At 46.5% G+C, this 24,157-nt stretch overlaps 1 protein-coding gene across 2 annotated transcripts in view; it reads right to left on the minus strand.

The window, feature by feature from the left end:
* ppfibp2b (PPFIA binding protein 2b) overlaps positions 1-24,157 on the minus strand; it is a 290,466-nt gene that overhangs the window by 180,893 nt on the left and 85,416 nt on the right. For both annotated transcript variants that reach the window (XM_070899493.1, XM_070899494.1), the window contains 2 exons: positions 18,218-18,304; positions 16,068-16,181 (listed from right to left, as the gene is read on the minus strand). In XM_070899493.1, the coding sequence (XP_070755594.1) occupies positions 16,068-16,181; positions 18,218-18,304 (201 nt within the window). The remainder of the gene's footprint in view (positions 1-16,067; positions 16,182-18,217; positions 18,305-24,157) is intronic.

The raw sequence follows: 24,157 nt of genomic DNA on the forward strand, positions 1-24,157 counted from the left end.
CAATAAGCACTTCCGGGCGGGAGGCCAGCTTCCAGTGCACCGCCGGGACATTTGGTGCCGGTTTCGACGATTACCACTCGGAAGTGGTGAGCTGGTGTGCAATGTCCCTGGTTGCGACACTGGCTCGACTTTTGCCTCCCGCCCGACCTATGGCACACCCTGGTGGTACCGAGCTGTAGCGGCTGCAGTGAGGTAAGTAATGTCGACCTCAGGTAAGTGTGATTATTTTTTTTTGCGATTTATGTTGTGGTGCCGTGGGCTATGCATTGGGAATGTTTCTGGCGGGTTTTTTTCAGATTTTGTTTCCCCCCCCCCCCCTCCCCCCAGCCTTCTCTTATAGCACTCCGAGGCCGGCTGTTTACCTCAGGATTTTCACTTGCTCAGCCGCCCTAGTCCCCTAAAAGAGGTGTGCAATGCTTCCTTTATAGCTCCATTCCGAACTCAGGGCCCAGCTGGTGAATTTTGCAGCTGGACGCACAAACATTTTCCCGGCGCAAAATTTACCGCTCCACCCAGGCTAACGTCGCAACAGAGGAGCAAGCGAATTTCCACTCCCAAATCTTTCACCCATCCTGACTACCAATTCCAGCAGTCGCTCTCTAGTGGGGCCCACACGCATCATCTGATCTGTGGCTCAGCGGCAGATTGGGGTCGGGCCAAGTAAATACAGTTGACTGGAGAAGCTGGGGTTGTTCTCCTTGGAGCAGAGAAGGTTAAGAGGAGATTTGATAGAGGTGTTCAAAATCATGAAAGGTTTTGATGGAGTAAATAAGGAGAAACTGTTTCCAGTGGCAGGAGGGTCGGTAACCAGAGGACGCAGATTTAAGGTAATCAGCAAAAGAACCAGAGGTGGAGATGAGGAGAACTTTTACGCAGCGAGTTATTGTGATGTGGAACGTGCTGCCTGACAGGGCGGTGGAAGCAGATTCAATAGCAACTTTCAGAAGGGAAGTGGATAAATATTTGAAAAGGACACATTTTGCAGGACTATGCGGATAGAGCAGGGAGAGTGGGATTAATTGGATCGCTCTTTCAAAGAGCCGGCACAGGCACGATGGGCCGAATGGCCTCCTGTGCTGTATAATTCTATGAAGAACAAAGAGGCGTCTGGAAGAGTCATATTTCAGAGGGCCGGTGTAAATATATATGCTGGACGAAAAACAGAAGCCGCGCAGCTGTTTAGACTGAATGAAAGGATGCTGGAATGTTTGGGAGACTTGAGTTACAGCCACCGAGCCCTCGGTTTGACCAGAGTTCGGGATAAGTAAACAGAAGGTTTGGCATCAAGCCGAGAACCAGTCAGCAAATCACTAGGGATTCGACTGGTCGAAGAGTGTCATGTGAAAAAGCATAAAGATCTGGAAGAACCTCCCCAGATGCTGGAGTTAAATATACTTGGGCTTAATATAGAATACTAACGGATAATATCTGCTAGCTTTGTCTGGTGTACATACAAAGTCTTTCACCCAATTCCAGCAGCAGATCTCCTCTGGGGCCCGCACTCAACCTCTGGCCTGTGGCTCAGTGGCAGATTGGAGTCGGGACAAGAAATTAGAGTTGACGAGAGGAGCTGGGAATGTTCTCCTTGGAGCAGAGAAGGTTAAGGGCAGATTTGATATTTCCTCCATTACAACATTGACTGCACTTCAAAAGTACTTGAGTGGCTGTAAAGGGCTTTGGGACGTCCAGTGGTTGTGAAAGGTGCCACACAAGTTTTTCTTTCTTTTTTCATCAAACTTTAGGTGCTCAAAGAAATTGGGTGAGACGTTAAAGCGAGGTCCTGTCTGCTCAGTTGGAAGTAAATGATCCCATGAAGAACAGCAGAGGAGTTATCCCCAATATTATGGCCAATATTTATCCCTCAATCAACATCACTAAAAATAGATTATCTGGTCAGTATCACTTTGCTGTCTGTGGGAGCTTGCTGTGCATTTAATCATTCAAAAGACACATGCCCAGAGAAAGGAGATATCAGGACAGGTAACCAAAAGCTTGGTCAACGAGGTAGATTTTAAGGAGGACCGTAAAAGGAGGAGAGGGAGGGAATTCCAGAACTCATTGCCCAGGCAGCTGAAGCCAGGGCCAACAATGGCAGGGTGAAGGAAGTAAGGAATGGATAAGAGGCCAGGATTGGAGGAGCGCAGAGATCTCAGAGGGTTGTGGGGCTGCAGGAGGTCACAGAGCTAGGAATGAAGGGATGCAAACACAAGAATGTGACTTTTAAATTTGAGGCATTGGGAGATTGGGAACCAATGCAGTTCATCAAAGGACAGGGCTGATGGGTCAGCAGAATGTAATTCTGGCAGCAGTAATTTGGATGAGCTGAAGTTTATTTCTTTATTGACACTAGTAATCAGAATGAACTCTCAGATTGGATAACGTAATGTGGCAACTGTGAGTATGCTCATGGACTGGAGTGCATCATCACCCCCAGCAAACAAATTTTAATTTGACCGATTATTGTTTAAAAAGTTTTATTGGTTAATTTGTCGGTTTTAGTGCCCCTTTAATAAGGCGGCATTTGATTATTGTTTTACAAAAATAGTTGTAGAGCTATTGAGTTCAGAGTGGCTTAGCCAGTGACGTGATGTTCACAAGACTCAATAAAACCCCAGCCAGTTGGGTCTAGGTCATCCATGATGAGGTATGCAGTTGTGAGCCTGATGGATGAACTGGTAATGAGTAGTGTGATTGTTAAACCTTTGTTAATAAACCAACTAGTTCTTAAAAGCAATGTGTTGCTATGAATTCTTAAGCAAAGAACCCACAAAGCAAATACATTACAGATAACAGGCTCATTTAATTTGGTGGTAATGGCTAAATTGGCTACGGATGCAAAAACCGCATGCTTTAAATTTTGAACAGCGCTCATCGGTCTCTGAGTCTGCACAGAGAGGAAGGACTGTGTGTATCCCCTATCCAACTGGCAATACTCAGCACTGTCAAACATTATATTGCATTTTTGTGGTCATCACATCCTTTAATTTCCTTTAAAGTCGAAGCGCAATCTTTTTAGAAGCTGTAAGCCAACACTTGCACATATTTACAGCAGCACCAAGTGACGCCACCATTCCCGGCCAGAATTGAGAGGATTGAGTAATTCCCCTCCTCCCCACCCTGTGTCAATCATGCCTGGAGACCGCACTGCTGTAAGTAAATGAGGTTGATTGTATGCACAACATTTGTATTGTGTGACAATCCTCCAATCACTGCATTTCCCTGGAGAAATAATCCTGCTTTTATCGAGACACATTGTTGTAGTTTCGATCATGAGTTCTGTTTGCTGCAGTTCATAGTGACTCTTTTTAAATAGACTCTGTAGACTGTTTGCGGTAGTGCGCTGTTTAAATAGACTCTGTTTTCTGTAAAATAGACTGTTTGCTGTGAGTCCCGCCGCAAGTCCCGCCTCGCCTCCCACTCATTGGCTGACGCAGTGGTGTCAAGAGACACACTCCGTATATTTATTGCCACATTCAGAATCTTAAAGGGCCGTTGCTTCCTCCCTGCCTAGGACTAGTTTCAGACTCTGGAAAAGCCAGGAAATCATTGCTCCTAAAATATGCCCTTGGAGCCACCATACCGGCTGTTGGCAAGGCTGGTGCGATAAAGGGGGAATTGAGAACTTAAAGTCAGAGAGAGGCCCATCCAGGAATGAAATCAGGAAGCACTTTCTCAAAGGGTAATGGAAATCTGGAACTCTCTCTCCCCTCTCCCGAAACAGGCTGATTATGTGCTGGGGGGTGGGGGGAGGCGTCAACTGGAGCTTTCTGCCCTTTTTTATAGCCCCATTAGCTCCTCCGGGGGTGCAACGTGGTTATCGCCTGGGGGAAGGGGTCGATAGTGCTTCCGGGTAAATTGCCCTGGAGATTTGGGGGGAGGGGGATGTTGTGTCATTAGCGCAGGTCATCGTCGTGCGTGCCTACCCCTCACCACTCCGCGCAGACCCCTTTGCGTTCCGCGGGGGGAATTGCCCCTGGTGGTGAGGATGGCGCTGGCCGTTGTCACCGCCAGATTCGAGGGTTGCTGGAGGACATCCGCCGTGCGTAGGGCATCCTCACCCTGAGATTTCTGTTGGGGGAGTGTATCAAGGGATATGGAGCAAAGGTGGAGTTGAGGTACAGATCAGCCATGATCCCATTGAATGGCAGAAAAGGCTTGAGGGGCTGAATGGCCTCCTCCTGCTCCTAGGTTCCTAAAAACACTGTTTGTGGGGGTTTTTTCCATTTGACTGTAAAACCCATAGTCCATGGTGTGACAAATGCCGTGAGCTGTGGCGCACTGTACGGACACCGTTATATAGAAAAGTACAGTCACTGTTACAATAATAAAAACCCAAAGAAGTATTAACTAGCTAGCTGTGGCTCAGTGGGTAGCACACTTGCCTCTGAGTCAGAAGGTTGTGGGCTCAAGTCCCACTCCAGGGACTTGAGCACAAAAACCTAGGCTGTCACTTTAGTGCAGTACTGAGGGAGTGCTGCACTGTCGGAGGTGCCGTCTTTCGAATGAAACGTTAAACTGAGGCCCCATCTACCCCCTCTCTGAGATGTAAAAGATCCCATGGCACTATTTCAAAGAAGAGCAGGGAAGTACTCCCTGAGGACCTGGGGCCAATATTTATCCCTCAATCGCATCAATAAAACAGATTATCTGGTCATTATCACATTGCTGTTAGTGGGAGCTTGGTGTGCGCAAATTGCTGCCGTGTTTCCCACGTTACAACAGTGATACACTTCAAAAGTACTTCATTGGCTGTAAAGTGCTTTGAGACGTCCGATGGTCGTGAAAGGCATTATAAGAAATGCAAATCTTTGGGAGGATAATTAGGGTCGTTTGCAAACTTTTCGCCCTGGCGCAGTGTTGCTGCGAACGGCTCCCGCTAAATTCAGCAGGAGTTTAGCAGCGGCAGTAACCCGTAGTGCCCTGATACGCCGGCGATATCATCATCGACCAGTTTTTGCCCCAGAGCAAAAATTGGGTATCGCCCCCATCGCCCCCTGCAGCTGCGGCGGGGGGTTCCAGCGACAGCTTCAGAGGGCACGTACCTGGCGGCCGGCCGCTCGCGGAGCGCTGTAAAGTACTATGGGACGTCTGGAGGTCATGAAGGGCGCTCTATAAATGCAAGTCTTTCTTTCGTTTGGTTTAGGTTGTATTTTTTGGTCTCAATCTTTCACTGAGCTCTCAAATGTAAAGAAAAACAAGAGTTGATATGATGCATGTCACATCAGGAACAGAATGGTTCACAATGCTCAGAATGGGATGGAAAAATTAGGTTGCTGGGAAAACATTCTTATGTTGGTCAGTAAACATATTTCACACATGAACCAGCCAGCATGTCTCATCATGCACAAAAAAAGGGCCGCTCCTGCTAAACACAGCTCAACAAGTCGGATTATTTCAAGAGAAACGGGAATGTGCTAACAGCGAATGATACAGCTCAGGACAAGGCCATTCGGCGCATCGTGCCTGTGCCGGCTCTGTGAAAGAGCAATCCAATCAGTCTCACTCCTCCTGCTCTTTCCCCACAGCCCCATAAATTTTTTCCTTTACAAGTATTTATCGAATTCCCTTTTGAAAGTTACGATTGAATCTGCTTCCACCGTCCTTTCAGGCAGCGTGTTCCAGATAAAAAAAACTCGCTGCATTAAAAAAAAGTCTCATCTCCCTTCTGGTTCTTTTGCCAATTACCAACCCTCCTGCCTGCTGAAAACTGTACCCAATACTGGGAGAGAACTCTGTTTACCTCTGCTTCGCAATGAATAAATGTTTTTATTTTAGGACTATTCCAATGCACACCTGGCTAGCTACCCATCCTGCACCCTCTGTAATCTTGAGGTCATCCAAACTCTGCTGCCCATATCCTAAGCTGCAGGCAACTCCCATTTACCCATCACCCCTGTGCTCGCTGACCTACATTGCTACTATCAGCAAGGGCAGACATCGATGATGATGTCCAACACTGCCTTCAGTGTGCCAGCGCAGCCGTCGGTCGCCTGAGAAAGAGTGTGTTCGAAGACCAGGACCTCAAATCTGGCACCAAGCTTCTGGTCTACAGGGCAGTAGTGATACCCGCCCTCCTATATGGCTCAGAGACATCAACTATATACAGCAGACTCCTCAAAGCGCTGGAGAAATACCACCAGCTCAGCCTCCGCAAGATCCTGTAAATCCCCTGGGAGGACAGACGCATCAACATCAGTGTTCTCGATCAGGCCAGCATCCTCAGCATCGAAGTACTGACCACATTCGACCAGCTCCGTTGGGCGGGCCACATCGTCCACATGCCCGACACGACACTCCAAAAGCAAGCACTCTACTTGGAGCTCCGACACGGCAAGCGAGCCCCAGGTGGGCAGAGGAAACGTTTTAAGGACACCCTCAAAGCCTCCTTGGTAAAGTGCAACATCCCCGCCGACACCTGGGAGTCCCTGGCCAAAAAACGCCCTAAGTGGAGGAAGAGCAACTGGGATTGAGCCGAGAGCACGCAGAAAACAAGCACAGACAATGGAAGCAGCGTGCGGCAAACCAGACTCCCCACCCACCCTTTCCTTCAACAACTGTCTGTCTCACCTGTGACAGAGACTGTAATTCCCGTATTGGACTGCACAGCCACCTGAGAACTCACTTTTAGAGTGGAAGCAAGACTTTCTCGATTTCGAAGGACTGCCTATGATGATGACATTGGCTTCCAGTCCGGCAACGCTTCAGTTTTAAAATCTCATCCTTGTTTTTAAATCCCTCCATGGCCTCGCCCTCCCTACCTCTTTAATCTCCTCCAGCCCCACAACCCACCGAGATCTCTGCACTCCTCCGATTCTGCCCTCTTGAGCATCCCCGATTTTAATCGCTCAACCGTTGGCAGCCATGCCTTCTGTTGCCGAGGCCCCAAGCTTGGGAATTTCCTCCCTAAACCCCTCTGCCTCTCTCTCATCCTTTATAATACTCCTTCAAACCTACTTTTTTAATCTTTTGCCCTAATATTTCCATATGCGGCTCGGTGTTAAATTCTGTTTGATAATCGCTCATGTGAAGCGCCTTGGGATGTTTTACTATGTTAAAAGCATTGTATAAGTGCAAGTTGTTGTTGTTTTGGGAGTTAAGAGAGTGGTGCACAATACCCAGACACACTACTGTAGTATTCCAAGTGCCCAGGGCATCCCACAGGCCAGCGGAGCACACGTTTAAATACATGTCCCCACACTGAACTGGAGTTGTACTCCACATGGTGTGAGTGAGCAGGATCTCACCAATCCAGACCTGCCACCTGAGCTACATTTACATCTAATCACAGCAAAAGCCACTCCACAGTGATGCACAAGTTGCAGTATAACTGCGCTCTTCCTTGCACATTGTTGTCAGCCGTGGCTCAGTGGGTAGCAATCGCGTCTGAGAGCCAGAAAGTTGTGGGTCCAAGCACCATTCCATGAGACTTGAGCATATAATCTAGGGTATCACTCCCAGTGCAGTGCTCAGGGAGCACTAGAGATGCTCAGCACCCTCCCGGATGCTCTTCCTCCACTTAGGGCGGTCTTTGGCCAGAGACTCCCAGGTGTCGGTGGGGATTTTGCATTTTATCAAGGAGGCTTTGAGGGTGTCCTTGAAACGTTTCCTCTGCCCACCTGGGGCTCGCTTGCCGTGTCGGAGCACAGATTAGAGCGCTTGCTTTGGGAGTCTCGTGTCGGGCATGCGGACGATGTGGCCTGCCCAACGGAGCTGTCGAAGGTACCGTCTTTCAGATGAGACGTTAAGCCGAGACTCCGTCTGCTTTCTCCGGTGGACGTAAAAAAGATCCCATGGCACTATTCTGAAGAAGAGCAGGGGAGTTATCCCTGGTGTCCTGGCTGATATTTATTTCTCAATCAACATAATCAAAAACAGATTATCTAGCCATTATCACATGGAGTCATAAATTGTGGCCTCTCCGGGAGTGTACGATGTGCACGAACCGAGAATCAGTACTTGCGTTTTGACAGATCGCACGCACCCCCGGGAGAAGGGCCTTCGCGGATGGCGATTTCGGCTATTTACCCAACAAATGTCCTTCAAGATCTTACGCCTGGTAAAAGCAGGCATATAGCCTACTTTTACCAGCTCAAGAGTTTGAAAAGTTAGAAAATTTACATTTTATCACTAATTTCTATATTAAAAACCCTGTCCATTTGGCAAGTTTATTTTTACCCCTACTAAAACATTTTTAAAAATTCAAAAAAATTAATTTTGTCTGAAGCATTTAATTAAATTTAATTTTAATTAATTTTAAATATGAGGTGTTATTTTTATTTATTGTGTTGTGTTTGTGTTTTGGGGGAGTATTCCCATTGATAGTAATGGGAGCTTGTACACATGGAACTCACCATTATTATCAATGAGAATGCTCCATCGTCACTGGTGGTCCAGGCCCATGCGATCCCAGGGTGCGCTTACGTTCCTGGGATGTGAGAGCCTGTACGCTGGGCCGCGAATGGAGGCCTCGGACCGCAAGTCTACGTTCCTCCGGGACCACCTGGGGAAGCCTCTGACTGCAATTTTTGGGCCATCGCTATTTGTGGGAGCTTGCTGTGTGCAAATTGGCTGCCACTTTTGCAATGTTATAACATTGACTGCACTTCAAAATACTTATTGACCTGAAAAACACTTCTCTTCTTATACCCTGCTTATTAACTACCCTCATTACTGTATTTTCTTCAAGTCATGTGAAATTATTCAGTACTGGTGATCTCACAACAGTCTCCTCCAATCTCAGCTTTCTGACATAATTCGTTTTCACTGTTCCATGTGTTGTTTTTGCTTATTTTATACTTAAGGTGTCAGCCATGATTCGGTGTTATTGCACTCGCCTCTGAGTCAGAAGGTTGTGGGTTCGATGCCCACTCCAGAGACTTGAGCCCATAATCACATCAGTGTGGTTTTGAGGGAGCGCTGCACTGTTGGAGGGGCAATACTGAGGGAGCACCGCACTGTCGGAGGGGCAGTACTGTGGGAGCGCCACACTGTCGGAGGAGCAATACTGAGGGAGCGCCGCACTGTCGGAGGGGCAATAATAAGGGAGTGCTGCACTGTCAGAGGGGCAGTACTAAGGGAGCGCTCCACGGTCAGATGAGACGTTAAACTGAGTCTCCACCTGCCTCTCTTACGTGAATGTAAAAGATCACAGGTTCAACTATTTCGAAGAAGAGCAGGGAAGTCCTGGGCCAATATTTATCTCTGAACCAACATCACTGGTCATCACCACAATGCTGTTTGTGGGAACTTGCTGTGCGCAAATTGTGCTGCCGGGTTTCCCACATCACAACAGTGACTACATTCCAAAAGTACTTCATTGGCTGTGAAGCGCTTTGGGACGTCCTGAGGTGATGAAAGGTATATAAATGCAATTCCTTTCTTGCACATTGAGGAGAGACAGTGCACTCCACCAGCACAATGCAAAGCAAGTTTAAAAATGGAACGTGTCATGCAGGAAATGTTTATTGATACATAGCTGCCCCCATGGGAACAGGAAGTACAAATGATCCTTTCACTTACTTTCTACACACAGAAGCGTTAGATGTGTGCTGATTTCTGCTCTGCGAGATGATCAATGGAAAGGGACTTTTAATCCCAGTCAATACCAACAGTCGTTAAAGCAGACTTTCCTACAGCCAAGACACAGCTTTGATCTGACTGGCCGGGTTATATTTAAACCGTCAAGGACACGCTATGGACATTGGGATACTTTAATGCACCGCCACGCGGGCGTGGATGTGAAGTGGTCTCACTGGCTCTTCTGAACATAAGAAATAAGAAATAAGAGCAGGAGCCAGCCATCTGACCCCTCGAACCTGCTCCACCATTCAACAAGATCATGGATGATCTGATCATGGACTCAGCTCCACTTCCCTGCCCGCTCCCCATAACCCTTTACTCCCTTATCGCTCAAAAATCTATCTATCTCCGCCTTAAATATATTCAATGACCCAGCCTCCACAGCTCTCAGGGGCAGAGAATTCCACAGATTTACAACCCTCTGAGAGAAGAAATTCCTCCTCATCTCAGTTTTAATTGGACAGCCCTTTATTCTGAGACTATGTTCCGTAGTTTTAGTTTCCTCTATGAGTGGAAATATTCTCTCTGCATCCGCCTTGTCGAGACCCCTCATTATCTTGTATGGTTCGATAAGATTACTTCTCATTCTTCTGAGCTCTAATGTGTATAGCACCAACCCACTCAACCTTTCTTCATAAGTCAACCCCCTCATCTCCGGAATTAACCGAGTGAACCTTCTCTGAACAGTCTCCAATGAAAGTATATCCTTGCTTAAATACAGAGAACAAAACTCCATGCAGTACTCCAGGTGTGGCCTCACCAATACCCTGTACAGTTGTAGGACTTTTCTGCTTTTATACTCCATCCCTCTTGCAATAAAGGCCAACATTCCATCTGCCTTCCTGATTACTTGCTGTACCTGCATACTCATTTTTTGTGTTTCATGCACAAGGACCCCAAGGTCTCTCTGTACTGCAGCACTTTGCAATTTTTCTCCTAAGCCAGGCAGCAAGGCGCGTAACTCCCTATCTGTGCAGCCTTATCCAGCCCGACAACCCTCCTGAGATTTCTGCGCTCCTCCAATTCTAGCCTCTTGGACATCCTCCCCACTCCATTCACCCCACCATTGGTGGCTGTGCCTTCATCCGCCTGGGCCCCAGGCTCTGGAATTCTCTCCCTAAACCTCTCCCCTCACTCTCTTCCTTTTCAGACCCTCTTTAAAACCTACCTCTTTGACCAAGCTTTTAGTCGCCTGTTCCTAATATCTCCTTTTATGGCTCGGTATCACATTTTGTTTGATAATTGCTCCCGTGAAGCGCCTTGGGATGTTTTATGATGTTAAAGATGCTGTATAAGTGCAAGCTAATGTTGTTGTTGTTGAACATACCCAAATGGAGACTGTCTGTCTGTACTTGGTGAGTGTTAATAAAAGCCATTCATTTATGGAAGTCAGAGGCCATCATCGCTCCAATCTTCCCTGCCTCTCCTTCGCTGAAGGCATTGACGACTTTCGAGCGACTGATTTCACAGATGCCCTCTGATACTTTGCCCATGTGTCAAAGTTCATGTGCGTTCCCTGATGGTGAGGTCATCATGCTTTTCGTCAGGCCATTCGACCACAGGTGGCATTGTAGCTGACTTCGCACGTACCTACTTGCAGCAAGGTGCATTTTCGAGCTATCACCAGCGGGAAGGCCGGCCCTCATTCCCTTCCACGATCCGGGAACTCTAGCACCCACTCGACCTGCTCATTGCCACGACGGACATCAGCCACTGGATCGGTGAGCCGGCAGCGGTGTAGCGCGCGGAACAGCTTCCCATCCCCCCCCCCCGCCCCCCAATCCCTGCCAGTCCTGGGTGCTGATCGGAAGGTATTATCTGGCATTAAGTTTATGGTCTACAGGGCTGCAGTGATACCCGCCCACCTGTATGGCTCAGAGACGTGGACCATATACAGTAGATACCTCAAATCACTGTAGAAATACCGGCAACTATGTCTCTGCAAGATACTGCAAATCCCCTGGTACGATAGACGCACCAACGTCAGTGTTCTCAATCATACCAACATCGAAGCACTGACCACACTTGACCAGCTCCGTTGGGCGGGCCATATCGTCCGCATGCCCGACACAAGACTCCCAAAGCAAGCGCTCTACTTGGAACTTCTACACAGCATGCGAGCTCCAAGTGGGCAGAGGAAACGTTTCAAGGACACCCTGAAAGCCTCCTTGATAAAGTGCAACATCCCCACCAGCATCTGGGAATCCCTGGCCAAAGACTGCCCAAAATTAAGGAAGAGCATCCGGGAGGGCGTTGAGCACCTCGAGTCTCGTCGCCGAGAGCATGCAGAAAACAAGCGGAGGCAGCGGAAGGAACGTGCGGCAAACCAGACTCCCCATCCACCCTTTCCTTCAACCACTGTCTGTCCCACCTGTGACAGAGACTGTAATTCTCGTATTGGACTGTTCAATCACCTAAGAACTCACTTTTAGAGTGGAAGCAAGTCTTCCTCGATTTCGAGGGACTGGTTATGAATGAATGAATTAGCAGCTGGAGGCTGTACTGCCGGATCAACACCACAAACATGAGCTTAGCAACACCGTGCTGCATCAGCAGTGCCCGAGGGGTGGAGCCCATGGTGGGGGAGGGGAAACAATGGATAAATATTTTCCATAACAAGTCCAAACAATTTTTATAGTTTATTAAGGTATATTTTGCAAGGAAAGAATTATTGTGGCTCAGCACTCTCACCTCTAAGTCAGACGGTTGTGAGATCAAGTCCCACACCCAAACTTAAGACCATAAACATGACTGATACCTCCAGTGCATTACTGAGGGAGTGCTGCACTGTTGGTGGTAGCGTCATTCGGATGACATGTTAAACCGAATCCCCCCACTCCGCCTGGATGCAACAGATTTATTCCTGTTGTGGCTCAGTGGGTAGCACTCTCGCCTCCAAGTCAGAAGGTTGTGGGTTCATAACCTAGGGTGACGCTCCCAGTGCAGTACTGAGAGAGCGCAGCACTGTCGGAGGTGTTGTCTTTTGGGTGAGACATTAAACCGAGGCCCAGTCGGCCCTCTCAGGTGGATGTAAAAGATCCCACAGCCACTATTTCAAAGAAGAACAGGGGAGTTCTCTCTGGACCGATATTTATCCCGCAACCAAATTCAGTAAAAGCAGATGATCTGGTCATTATCTCATTGCTGTTTGTGGGAGCTTGCTGTATGCAAATTGGCTGCCGCGTTCCCCACATTACAACAGTAACTACACTTCAAAAAGTTTAATTGGCCGTAAAGCGCTTGGGACATCCTGAGGTTGTGAAAGGAGCTGTAGAAATGCAAGTCATTTTTTCTTTTCAAAGAGATGGGAAATTCTCTCCAGTGTCCTGGCCAACATTTATCTCTCAACCAAAACCAGCAACAAAAAGAAAATCCAGATACACTGGGCGTTCATCTCATTGCTCTTTGTGGGATCTTGCTGTGCGCACATTGGCTGCCGCATCACCTACATTACAACAGTGACCACGCTCCAAAATAATTAAATGGCCTTGAAACGCTGTGTGAGGTTCTGAGGATGTGAATGGTACTATATAAATATATCCCTATTCATATCAAACATGCACTTTGTAAAAAAAACATACCAGCGAAAGAGTGATATTTAAACCACAATGTTCTGCCTTGTCTGCTGCTCCTCCCAGTATGGTTTAACTGCCAATTTCTCTACAAAAATATTTCCCCCAAACGTTGAGAAGCTGTATATTTCTGCTGAACTAAAGCCTCGTTAATGGTTTCTTTTTTTAGAAAACCAGTTGTGTTGTTCACCAAGCCAGTGGAGCAGATTAGCAAAGTTCCTCTGTGGGTAAAGCAACTTCCATTTAATTTATATTAAAAAAAGAGACCGAATCTTCAGGAAGAAAAGATTTATTAGCCCCTGGCGCACAGAGCTGCATTTTAGCACACCGTCAGCTCCAGTTAAACCAACACTTTCTGAAGGCATTGCAAGCAAGCAAGAAACATGCACCCGTCAGCCAAATTACCTCCACCCCAGAGCGTTACTGCGGGAACTTAGTTATACTCCTCTTAATTAAAAGTCTTTTTTGCGTAGGAACAGGAGGCGGCCATTTGGCCCTTCGAGCTTCTTCCGCCATTTGATTAGATCATGGCTGATCTGTGCCTTAATTCCATCTACCCATCTCAGTACTGTAACCTTTAATACCCTTACCCAACAAAAGTCTCAGTTTTGAAATTATCAATTTCCCTCCAGCCTCAACAGCTTTTTGGAGCAACGAATTCCAGATTCTCACCACCCTGTGTGTGAAGAAAAGCTTCCTGACATCACCCCTGAATGGCCTGGCTCTAATTTTAAGATTATGCCCCCTTATTTTGGACTTTTCCCCCTGCTCTTCTAAATGGTGCCAGGGGATTTTTTACATCCAGCTGAGCGAGCAGCCAATTCTCAATTCTCAATGGCAATTCTCCACCCCACAGATATAGTCATTTCATTCTTTAGCAATTGCAATCACACCACAGGCCAAACGTCCGCCAGCATTTCCTGTTCGAGAGCTCTCCTCATTTCCACCTTGGCCCAAGTCATCTTCATACTCATGAATCACACGTGTACGTCCAATAATAGATCCTTCCCTCAATAGATGGAGCATTTTATCCTTCACTTCAAAGGTGGCCTCACCATCTGCATTAGCCTCCACGTAGCCAAGATCACTCAACCTCTCATCTGAAAGATGGAACCTCCGACAGTGCAGCACTCCTTCAGTACAGTGTTACTCAGTACTCAGTAGAGTGTTAGCCTAGATTTGTGTTCAAGCCTCTTGCATGGGACTTGAACCCACAACCTTCTGATGCAGAAGCAAGAGTGCTACCCACTGAGCCATGGCTGAGAAGAGGAGTTAGAGGGTGGCAGATAATTGGACCAAGGACACACAGAAATAACCCAGTCCCCATTTTAAAGCCTTCATTCTGTGCTTGTAAGTCATCCTCAATTCCAGGAACTAACGAAGAGAGAGAGTATGATAGAATCTCTCAATACGTTATAAATTCCCATGTCCCCGACCCTATCAACTCCACTGATCATCTTACAAACACCTCAATTAGATCAACCACTATATCTTGTGTATAAATCTTCTATATACGAGGAAATGCAAGCCTACTCTATAAAACCTTCCAATGCTTTGGATAATGCAAATAACTCAATAATGCAAATTAAGGACTGGAAATTAAACAGCACCCGGATGTATATTGTGCTTTGGAAAAATACAATTTGGCTGAACAGAGCTCAAATGAAATAACTTTGAATGAAAGAGCAAATTGTACTGCCAACGTGCACTGTCTGACCCCTCCCCCTCCCCGTGCACTGACTGCCCACCGTCTTATCCCCTCCCCCACTCTGTGTACTGACTGCCCACCGTCTGATCCCCCTCCCGCTCCCCGTGCACTGACTGTAGACCGTTTGATCCCCTCCCCCTCCCCGTGCACTGACTGTAGACCGTCTGATCCTCTCCCCCTCCCCTATCACTGACTGTAGACCGTCTGATCCCCTCCCCCTCCCTGTGCACTGACTGTAGACTGTCTGATCCCCTCCCCCTCTACTGACTGTAGACTGTCTGATCCCCTCCCCCTCCCCGTGCACTGACTGTAGACTGTCTGATCCCCTCCCCCTCCCCGTTCACTGACTGTAGACTGTCTGATCCCCTCCCCCTCCCCGTGCACTGACTGTAGACTGTCTGATCCCCTCCCCCTCCCCGTTCACTGACTGTAGACTGTCTGATCCCCTCCCCCTCCCCGTGCACTGACTGTAGACTGTCTGATCCCCTCCCCCTCCCCGTTCACTGACTGTAGACTGTCTGATCCCCTCCCCCTCCCCGTTCACTGACTGTAGACCGTCTGATTCCCCTCCCCGCGCACTGACTGTAGACCGTCTGATCCCCTCCCCCTCCCCGTGCACTGACTGTAGACCATTTGATCCTCTCCCTGTGCACTGACTGTAGGCCGTTTGATCCTCTCCCTCTCCCTGTGCACTGACTGTAGACCGTTTGATCCTCTCCCTGTGCACTGACTGTAGGCCGTTTGATCCTCTCCCTGTGCACTGACTGTAGACCATTTGATCCTCTCCCTGTGCACTGACTGTAGGCCGTTTGATCCTCTCCCTGTGCACTGACTGTAGACCATTTGATCCTCTCCCTGTGCACTGACTGTAGACCATTTGATCCTCTCCCTGTGCACTGACTGTAGACCATCTGATTCCCCTCCCCCTCCCCGTGCACTGACTGTAGACCATCTGATTCCCCTCCCCCTCCCCGTGCACTGACTGTAGACCATTTGATCCTCTCCCTGTACACTGACTGTAGGCCGTTTGATCCTCTCCCTCTCCCTGTGCACTGACTGTAGACCGTCTGATTCCCCTCCCCCTCCCCGTGCACTGACTGTAGACCATTTGATCCTCTCCCTGTGCACTGACTGTAGGCCGTTTGATCCTCTCCCTGTGCACTGACTGTAGACCGTCTGATTCCCCTCCCCGCGCAAGAACCACTTGCCTGCTGCAGCATCTCTTCGGTGGAGTTGAGTTTCAGCTGATGTTCCTCCAGACAAGCTTCCAGGTCTCGGATCTTCTCCCCTTGGGCCTCCACCTGATCTGTCAGAACGCTCACCTGTCAACACAGAGAGCGCAGAAAGAAAGGTTCACACACCATACACGACAAAATAAACGGACCTCAACTTTACCGCGACTAAATCAGGAAACAAACCCCTTCCTAAACAACACGGAACAGAAATGTCATCCTGTTTTCCAGGCTGTAACTTTAAGGCAGCCACGAATCTCGCTGACGAGTAATTACTTTTTGAACATCTGCAGACTGGCTCAAGAGTAGATGAGGAAGTGGAATTGCACGGTTCTACAATTGGACCTATTAACTTACGTCTCGCTCGTTTGTAGGGATCTGTGCCTATCACAAGAGTCTTTTCGTAACCCTGTACAGGAATGTGGAACGGGGCAGTGCCGAGGTTTGAGCCCGATCCGCTGATAAGGTTCACTTTGGGTCTGACTCAGAGCCAAACAAGCCATAACTTGAGGCAGGAATGCAAGTTAACAGCAAATATTAACACCTTGATCTGCTGGCAGTCCCCCAGCAGCACACCATACAACAGTGTTAAAGGTCACAGCACAGCCTTTTTCTTTTGAACAAAATGTACTAATTGATCACACCTAGTCTTTGGTATTGGGAGAGTCAGAGAAAGAAAGACTTGCATTTATACAGCGCCATTCACAACCTCAGGACGTCCCAAAGTGCTTTACAGCCAATAAAGTACTTTTCGACTGTTGAGTAGAATGGACCTATACTCCCTGAAGTATAGATGCATTTAAGGGAAGGATCGATAAGTATATGAGGGAGAAGGGAATACGGGGTCATTCTAATAGATTTAGATGAGGAAAGATGGGAGGAGGCTCAAGTGGAGCTTAAACACCAGCATGGACTGGTTGGGCCGAATGGCCTGTTTCTGTGCCATATATACTATTTACATTTAGAAGAATGAGTGGGGAACTCACTGAAATGTAGCAAATTCTTAGAGGGCTTGACAGGGTAGATGCAGGGAGGATGTTTCCCCGGGCTGGAGAGTCGAGAACCAGGGGTCACAATCTCAGGATAAGAGGTCGACCATTTAGGACTAGATGAGGAGAAACTTCTTCACTCAGAGGGTGATGAATCTTTGGAATTCTCCACCCCAGAGGGTTTTGGATGCTGAGTCTTAAAGTATATTCAAGATGGAGATCGAAAGGTTTTGGACTCCAGGGGAATCAATGGATCGGACGATCAGGCAGGAAGGTGGAGTTGAGGTCAAAGATCAGCCATGACCTTATTGAATGGCGGAGCAGGCCTCAGGGGCCGAATGGTCTACTCCTGCTCCTAATTCTTATGTTCTTACGAACCTAAAATCAATGAAGGTGAAAAACATATGCTTGGTACACAACGTCGTACCACAGCCTCATAGCAACACAGGAACAGGAGGTGGCCATTCAGCTCAATGAGCCAGTTCCACCATACTATTGGATCATGGCTGATCTGCACCATAACCCCAACCAGCCGCCTTTGTTCCATTTGAACTTCGGCCAAAGTTCCATTTGCCCAAACTACGTGATGTTTACAAGGATGATACCAGAAATGCGAGGGTACACCTATCACAAAAGGACGAACAGGCTGGGTCCCTTTTCTCTTGAAAAAAGGCGGCTGCGGGCCGACCTAATAAAGGTCTTTAAAATTATGAAAGGTTTTGATAGAGTAGATACAGAGAGAATGTTTCCACTTGTGGGGAAGAGTAACATGAGAGGCCATCAATATAAGATAGTCACCAAGAAATCCAATAGGGAATTCAGAATAAACCTTTTTACGCAGGGAGTGGTGAGAATGTGGAACTCGCTACCACAGGGAATGGTTGAAGCGAATAGTATAAATGCATTTAATAGGAGACTAGACAAGCACATGAGAGAGAAGGGAATAGAGGGTTATGCTGATAGATTTAGAGGAGGAAAGACGGGAGGAGGTTCGAGTGGAGCATAAATGCGGCATGGACTGGTTGGGCTGAATGGCCTGTTTCTGTGCTGTATATCCGAGGTAATGCTGTCTTCATGACTTTGGGATGATGTGGATTTGGACACTTATGCATAAGATATGGCTGAGAGAGTACTCACCTGTAGAACCAGGCACTCCCTGTCACTCTCCAGCCGTGTCAGTCGCTCCTGGCAGGTTTCATTATTCACAGCTGCACGATGATTGCCCTGAATATAAAACAAAAACTAACTAATCAAGCTTGTTAAAACCTCACACGCAATGTCTTGGATGCGCATATATTTCCGAAGGTGTCGCACTGTAATCCTGTAAACAACACTCACAATGTTCTTTGCGTTTCGATGGCCCAAATGGCCACTGTAATGTATTTGCTTCATGGGTTCTTGGCTTAAGAATTGATAGCAACACATTGTTAATAAACCAACTAGGTCTTAATAGCAAAGGTTTAACAATCACACTACACATTACCAGTTCATCCACTAGGCTCACAACTGCATACCTCATCGTAGATCCTTTAAACCCAACTGACTGGGCTTTATTGAGTCTTGTGAACATCATACGACTGGCTAAGCCACTCACAACTCAACAGGTCTACAACTATTTTAGTTGCACCTGTAAATCAAATGTAAATCAAATGCCCCCTTATTAAAGGGGCATTAAAACCAACAATTTAAACAAATGAAACTTTAAACTTTTAACGGTCAAATTAAAATTTGATTGCCGGGAGCGATGATGCATTCCAGTCCCTCCGGCGCCCACCTCTCGTGGACACCGCATGCTCCATCTCCAGGGACACCCTGGCTCGGACGTACCCGCAGGAGAGAGACAGGGCTGAACGACCCCCTTCAACAGTTCTACAAACCTGTGAGCATCCTCACAGTTGCATACATTATAGCCACCTTTTGTGATGCATCATTCTATGATTTATTCAATCATTTAAGCGACCCATTACTCAATCATTTAAGCGACCCATTCCGCAAAACTCGTGTCCACCTCAGTACAGATTCTGTCGCTTAAATTGGCTGCACTCAGAAGATGGAACCCCCACACTGCAGTGCGGTGGCATGGGAGAGTTAATACCCATTGAAACTCTATAGTGTAAAACCAAAAAGCTTCAACCGGCCTGTACACAAAGGAAGGATCCCCACCACCTTATACCAAGAGATGTCAGTTTGGGTCAGTAGGTAGCACTCTTGCCTCTGAGTCAGAAGGCTATTGGTTGAAGCCCCACTCCAGAGACGTGAACATATAATCTAGGCTGACACTCCAATGCAGTACTAAGGGAGTGCTGCCCTGTCGGATGTGCTATCTTTTGGATGAGACTTTAAGCCGAGGCCTTGTCTGCCCTTTCAGGTGTACGTAAAAGATCCCCACGGCACTCTTTTGAAGTAGAGCAGTGGAGTTCTTCTTGATGTCCTGGTGAATATTTATCCCTCAACCAAATGTCACTAAAACACATTATCTGGTGATTATGAGATTGCTATTTGTGGGAGCTTGCTGTGCGCAAATTTGGCTGCCGTGTTTCCGACATTACAACAGTGACTACACTTCAAAAGTACTTCATTGGTTGTGAAGTGCTTTGGGACATCCTGAGGTAGTGAAAGGTGTTATATTTTAGGATCTCATCGACTGTGCCAAGAGGGAGGAGGCTATTCAGCCCCTCGAACCTGTTCCACCATTTCATTAGATCATGGTTCATCTGTATTGCAACTCTATTTTCCCACCTTTGCTCCATATCTCTTGATATCCTTACCTAACAAAATTCTATCTATCTCAGTCTTGAAAGCGCCGATCATCCCCCGGCAATTGGAGGAGAGTTTTCCAGATTTCCACGACCCTTTGTGCGCCAAAGTGTTTCCTGATTTCACTCCTGAAGGGCCGAGTTCTAATTCATATTATGCCCCCTTGCTCTGGACTCCCACAATCCAAAATCAACACCAGCTTTGCCTTCCAATGAGCTCAGAGGCCAAAGGATAGTCTTCATCTGAACCTCTTGCCCTCCTGTGATTAATTAGTACAAACTGTATCTGAAGTTGGACTAGGGGACAGGCAGTGAAAGCAAACCCGCTCTAACCTTCAGTGAGGCCCAAGGCAGCCAGGCAGGAGGTTCAGATCAGGCTAGCATTTAAACTTCCTGCAGCTCTGCCATGGCTCGGAAATTCAATCCGAGCACACGTACGCTGGTTAATCCCCTCTGTAACAATTAACCCCAGGCAGTTCACCCGGCAGAGTTCAGTCAAAGAGAAACTGTTTCCAGTTATCATCAACTCGACCCCTCTGGATTTGAACTCAAAGTTCATGAAGCACAAATACAAATGGAGCATTGTCAACTGAACCTTAGTGAGCAGCAAATGCCACATTTACAGGCCAAGAGTTCCACACAACGCTCTAAAACCTGTAGCCATCCCAGTGGGAGCTCTCTTTACATTCATTCCACTCCTAGGTCACAGGCAATTATGCATTTTTTTCTCAGGTAATAAAGTCACCAGCAAAGGTTGTATAGAACTAAAGACCAATACAACAGTCTCAAAACTTTCTGTGATGGTGGGGGCCACTGTCTGTCCACTCCTAGGAACCCCCTGCAAAATATTGGAGCATTCCTGAAGATCCCCTGACAATAATGGAGCATTCCCAGGGGACCCCTGACAATACTGGCCCACTCCTGAGAACGCCCTGCAAACACTGGAGCATGTCCGGGGAGCTCCTGAAAATACTGACACATTCGCATTACCCCTAAAATTACTGACACACTCCCAACACAACTAAAATTACTGACACATCCCCAATACCCCTACAATTACTGACACACTCCCAATACCCCTACAATTACAGACACACTCCCAACACAGCTAAAATTACTGACACACCCCCAAACCCCTACAATTACTGACACACTCCCAATACCCCTACAATTATTGGCTTGCTCCCCAGGCTCCTACAATTAATGAGACACTCTCAGGATCTCTACCTCCTCCAGGGAGCCATGTGTTATCTTGTGGTAGAGAGCGTCAGTAACACAAATTAAATTAATTCCACCATTGCCGTTTCATTCAGGTAGATGTCAGAAACATTGTGCTGCAAGACAGGAAGTATATACTCCAGAAAACCACCTTGGATTCTCTCATTGTAATGTATGCACCTGTGAGTATGCTCACAGGGAAAAAAAAATAGTTGTAGAGCTGTTGCATTGTGAGTAACTTAGCCAGTCACGTGATGTTCATAAGATGCAATAAAACCCCAGTCATGTGGGTCTAGGTCATCCAAGATGAGTTATATAGTTATGAGCCAAGTGGATGAACTGGTAATGTGTACTGTGATTGTCAAATCATTGTTAATAAACCATGTAGTTCTTAATAGCAATGTGTTGCTATGAATTCTTAAGCAAAAATCCCATGAAGCAAATACATTACAATCATGCAGCCTTAAGAGTTCAGTTTGAAAACCCATGTATTGAAGTCACCTCATTAGGGTGTGTCCTGGACTCAGAAATGGATAGGAGCAGTGAGTCACCGATAATGAGATCTGGTCATTGTGGGGAGGCATAAGAGAGGCACTCCCAGGAACGAACATTAAGCAAGGCTAAAATCCTAACAAATATTCAACCGCGAGATTCTGAAATGCCCAAAGGATAAAAAGAGGCTAAAATGAGTCTGTTTCCATAATGCGAAATTCGAAAACAACTTGCACTGCTGGGCGGAGTATAAATCAAGAAATAATGGAGGCTTGTAAAAAAGGAACAGTAAATGTCATGGACGATTTTAATCTTCATATTGATTGGACAAAGCAAATTGGCCAGGGTAGCCTTGAGGAAGAGTTCATACAGTGTATCCAAGATAGTTACCTTGAATAGTATATTGCGGAACCAACCAGTGAGCAGCTAGCTTAGATCAGGTACTGTGTAATGAGACAGAATTAATAAACAATCTCGTAGTAAAGGATCCTCCAGGAATGAGTGACCATAAATAACATGGTTGAATTTCAAATTCAATTGGAGGGTGAGAAAGTTGAATCTCAAAGCTTAAATAAAGGAGACTACAAAGGTATGAGGGCAGAGTTGGCTAAAGTGGACTGGGAAAATAGATTAAAGTATGATGAGCAGTAGCAGACATTTAAGGAGATATTTCATAACTCGCAACAAAAATATATCCCAAGGAAAGAAGGAAAGACTGTAAAAGAAGGGATAACCATCCATGGCTAACTAAGGAAATAAGGGAAGGTATCAAATTGAAAACAATGGCATACAATGTGGCCAAAACTAGTGGAAGTCCAGAGGATTGGGAAACTTTTATAAAACCAGCAAAGAACGACTAAAAAAATAATAGAGAGGGCAGACAGATTATGAAAGTAAACTAGCACAAAATATAAAAAACAGATATAAGAGTTTCTACAGGTACATAAAAAGGAAAAGAGTGGCTAAAGTAAATGTTGGTCCCCTAGAGGATGAGACTGGGGAATTAATAATGGGGAACAGAGAAATGGCAGAGACATTGAACAAATATTTTGTATCGGTCTTCACGGTAGAAGACACTAAAATGCATCCCATTAGTGGATAATCAAGGGGCTACAGGGAGGGAGGAACTTAATACAATCACCATCACTAAAGAAGTAGTACTCGGTAAAATAATGGAACTAAAGGCAGACAAATCCCCTGGAGCTGATGGCTTACATCCTAGGATCTTAAAAGAAGTGGCTGCTGAGATAGCGGATGCATTGGTTGTAATCTACCAAAATTCCCTGGATTTTGGGGCGGCAAATGTAATGCTCCTATTTAAAAAAGGCGGCAGACAAAAAGCAGGAAATTGTAGACCAGTTCGCTTAACATCTGTCGTTGGGAAAATGCTGGAGTCCATTATCAAGGAAGCAGTAGCAGGACATTTGGAAAAGCATAATTCAATCAAGCAGAGCCAGCATGGTTTTATGAAAGGGAAATCACATTTGACAAATTTGCTGAAGCTCTTTGAGGATATAACGAGCAGGGAGGTTAAGGGGGAACCAGTGGATGTGGTGTATTTGGATTTCCAGAAGGCATTTGATAAGGAGCCACATAAAAGGTTACTACACAAAATAAAAGTTCACGGGGTTGGGGGTAATATATTAGCATGGATAGAGGATTGGCTGACGAACAAAAAACAGTGAGTCGGTTGGCAAACAGTAACTAGCACCCCACTAGCTACAGGGATCGGTTTTGGGGCCTTAACTATTTACAATCTATAATAATGACTTGGATGAAGGGACCGAGTATAATGTATCCAAGTTCACTGATAATACAAAGATGGGTGTGAAAGCAAATTGTGAGGACACAAAAAATCTGCAAAGGGATATAGACAGGCTAAGTGAGTGGGCAAAAATTTGGCAGATGAAGTATAATGTGGGAAAATGTGAGGTTGCCCACATTGGCAGAAAAAATAGAAAAGCAAATTATAATTTAAATGAGAAAAATTGCAAGTGCTGCAGTACAGAGGGACCTGGGGGTCATTGTGCATGAAACACAAAAAGTTAGTATGCAGGCACAGCAAGTGATCAGGAAGACAAATGGAACATTGGCCTTTTTTGCAAGGGGAATAGAGTATAAAAGCAGAGAAAGCCTGCTACAACTGTATAGGGTATTGGTGAGGTCACTCCTAGAGTACCGCATACAGTTTTCGTCTCTGTATTTAAGGGAGGATATACTTGCATTGGAGGTTGTTCAGAGAAGGTTCACTAGGTTGATTGTAGAGATGAGGGGGTTGACTTATGAAGATAGATTGAGTAGGTTGAGCCTATACTCATTGGAGTTCAGAAGAATGAGAGGTGATCTTATCGAAACGTATAAGATAATGAAGGCGGTAGACAAGGTGGATGCAGAGAGGATATTTCCACTCATAGGGGAATCTAGAACTAGGGGGCATAGTCTCAGAATAAGGGGTCGCCCATTTAAAACTGAGATGAGGAAGAATTTCTTCTCTCAGAGGGTTGTAAATCTGTGGAATTCTCTGCCTCAGAGAGCTGTGGAGGCTGGGTCATTGAATATATTTAAGGCGGAGATAAACAGATTTTTGAGCAATAAGGAAATAAAGGATTAT

The sequence above is a fragment of the Pristiophorus japonicus genome, chromosome 14 (genome assembly GCF_044704955.1).
Source record: "Pristiophorus japonicus isolate sPriJap1 chromosome 14, sPriJap1.hap1, whole genome shotgun sequence".
Classification (NCBI taxonomy): Eukaryota; Metazoa; Chordata; class Chondrichthyes; family Pristiophoridae; genus Pristiophorus; species Pristiophorus japonicus.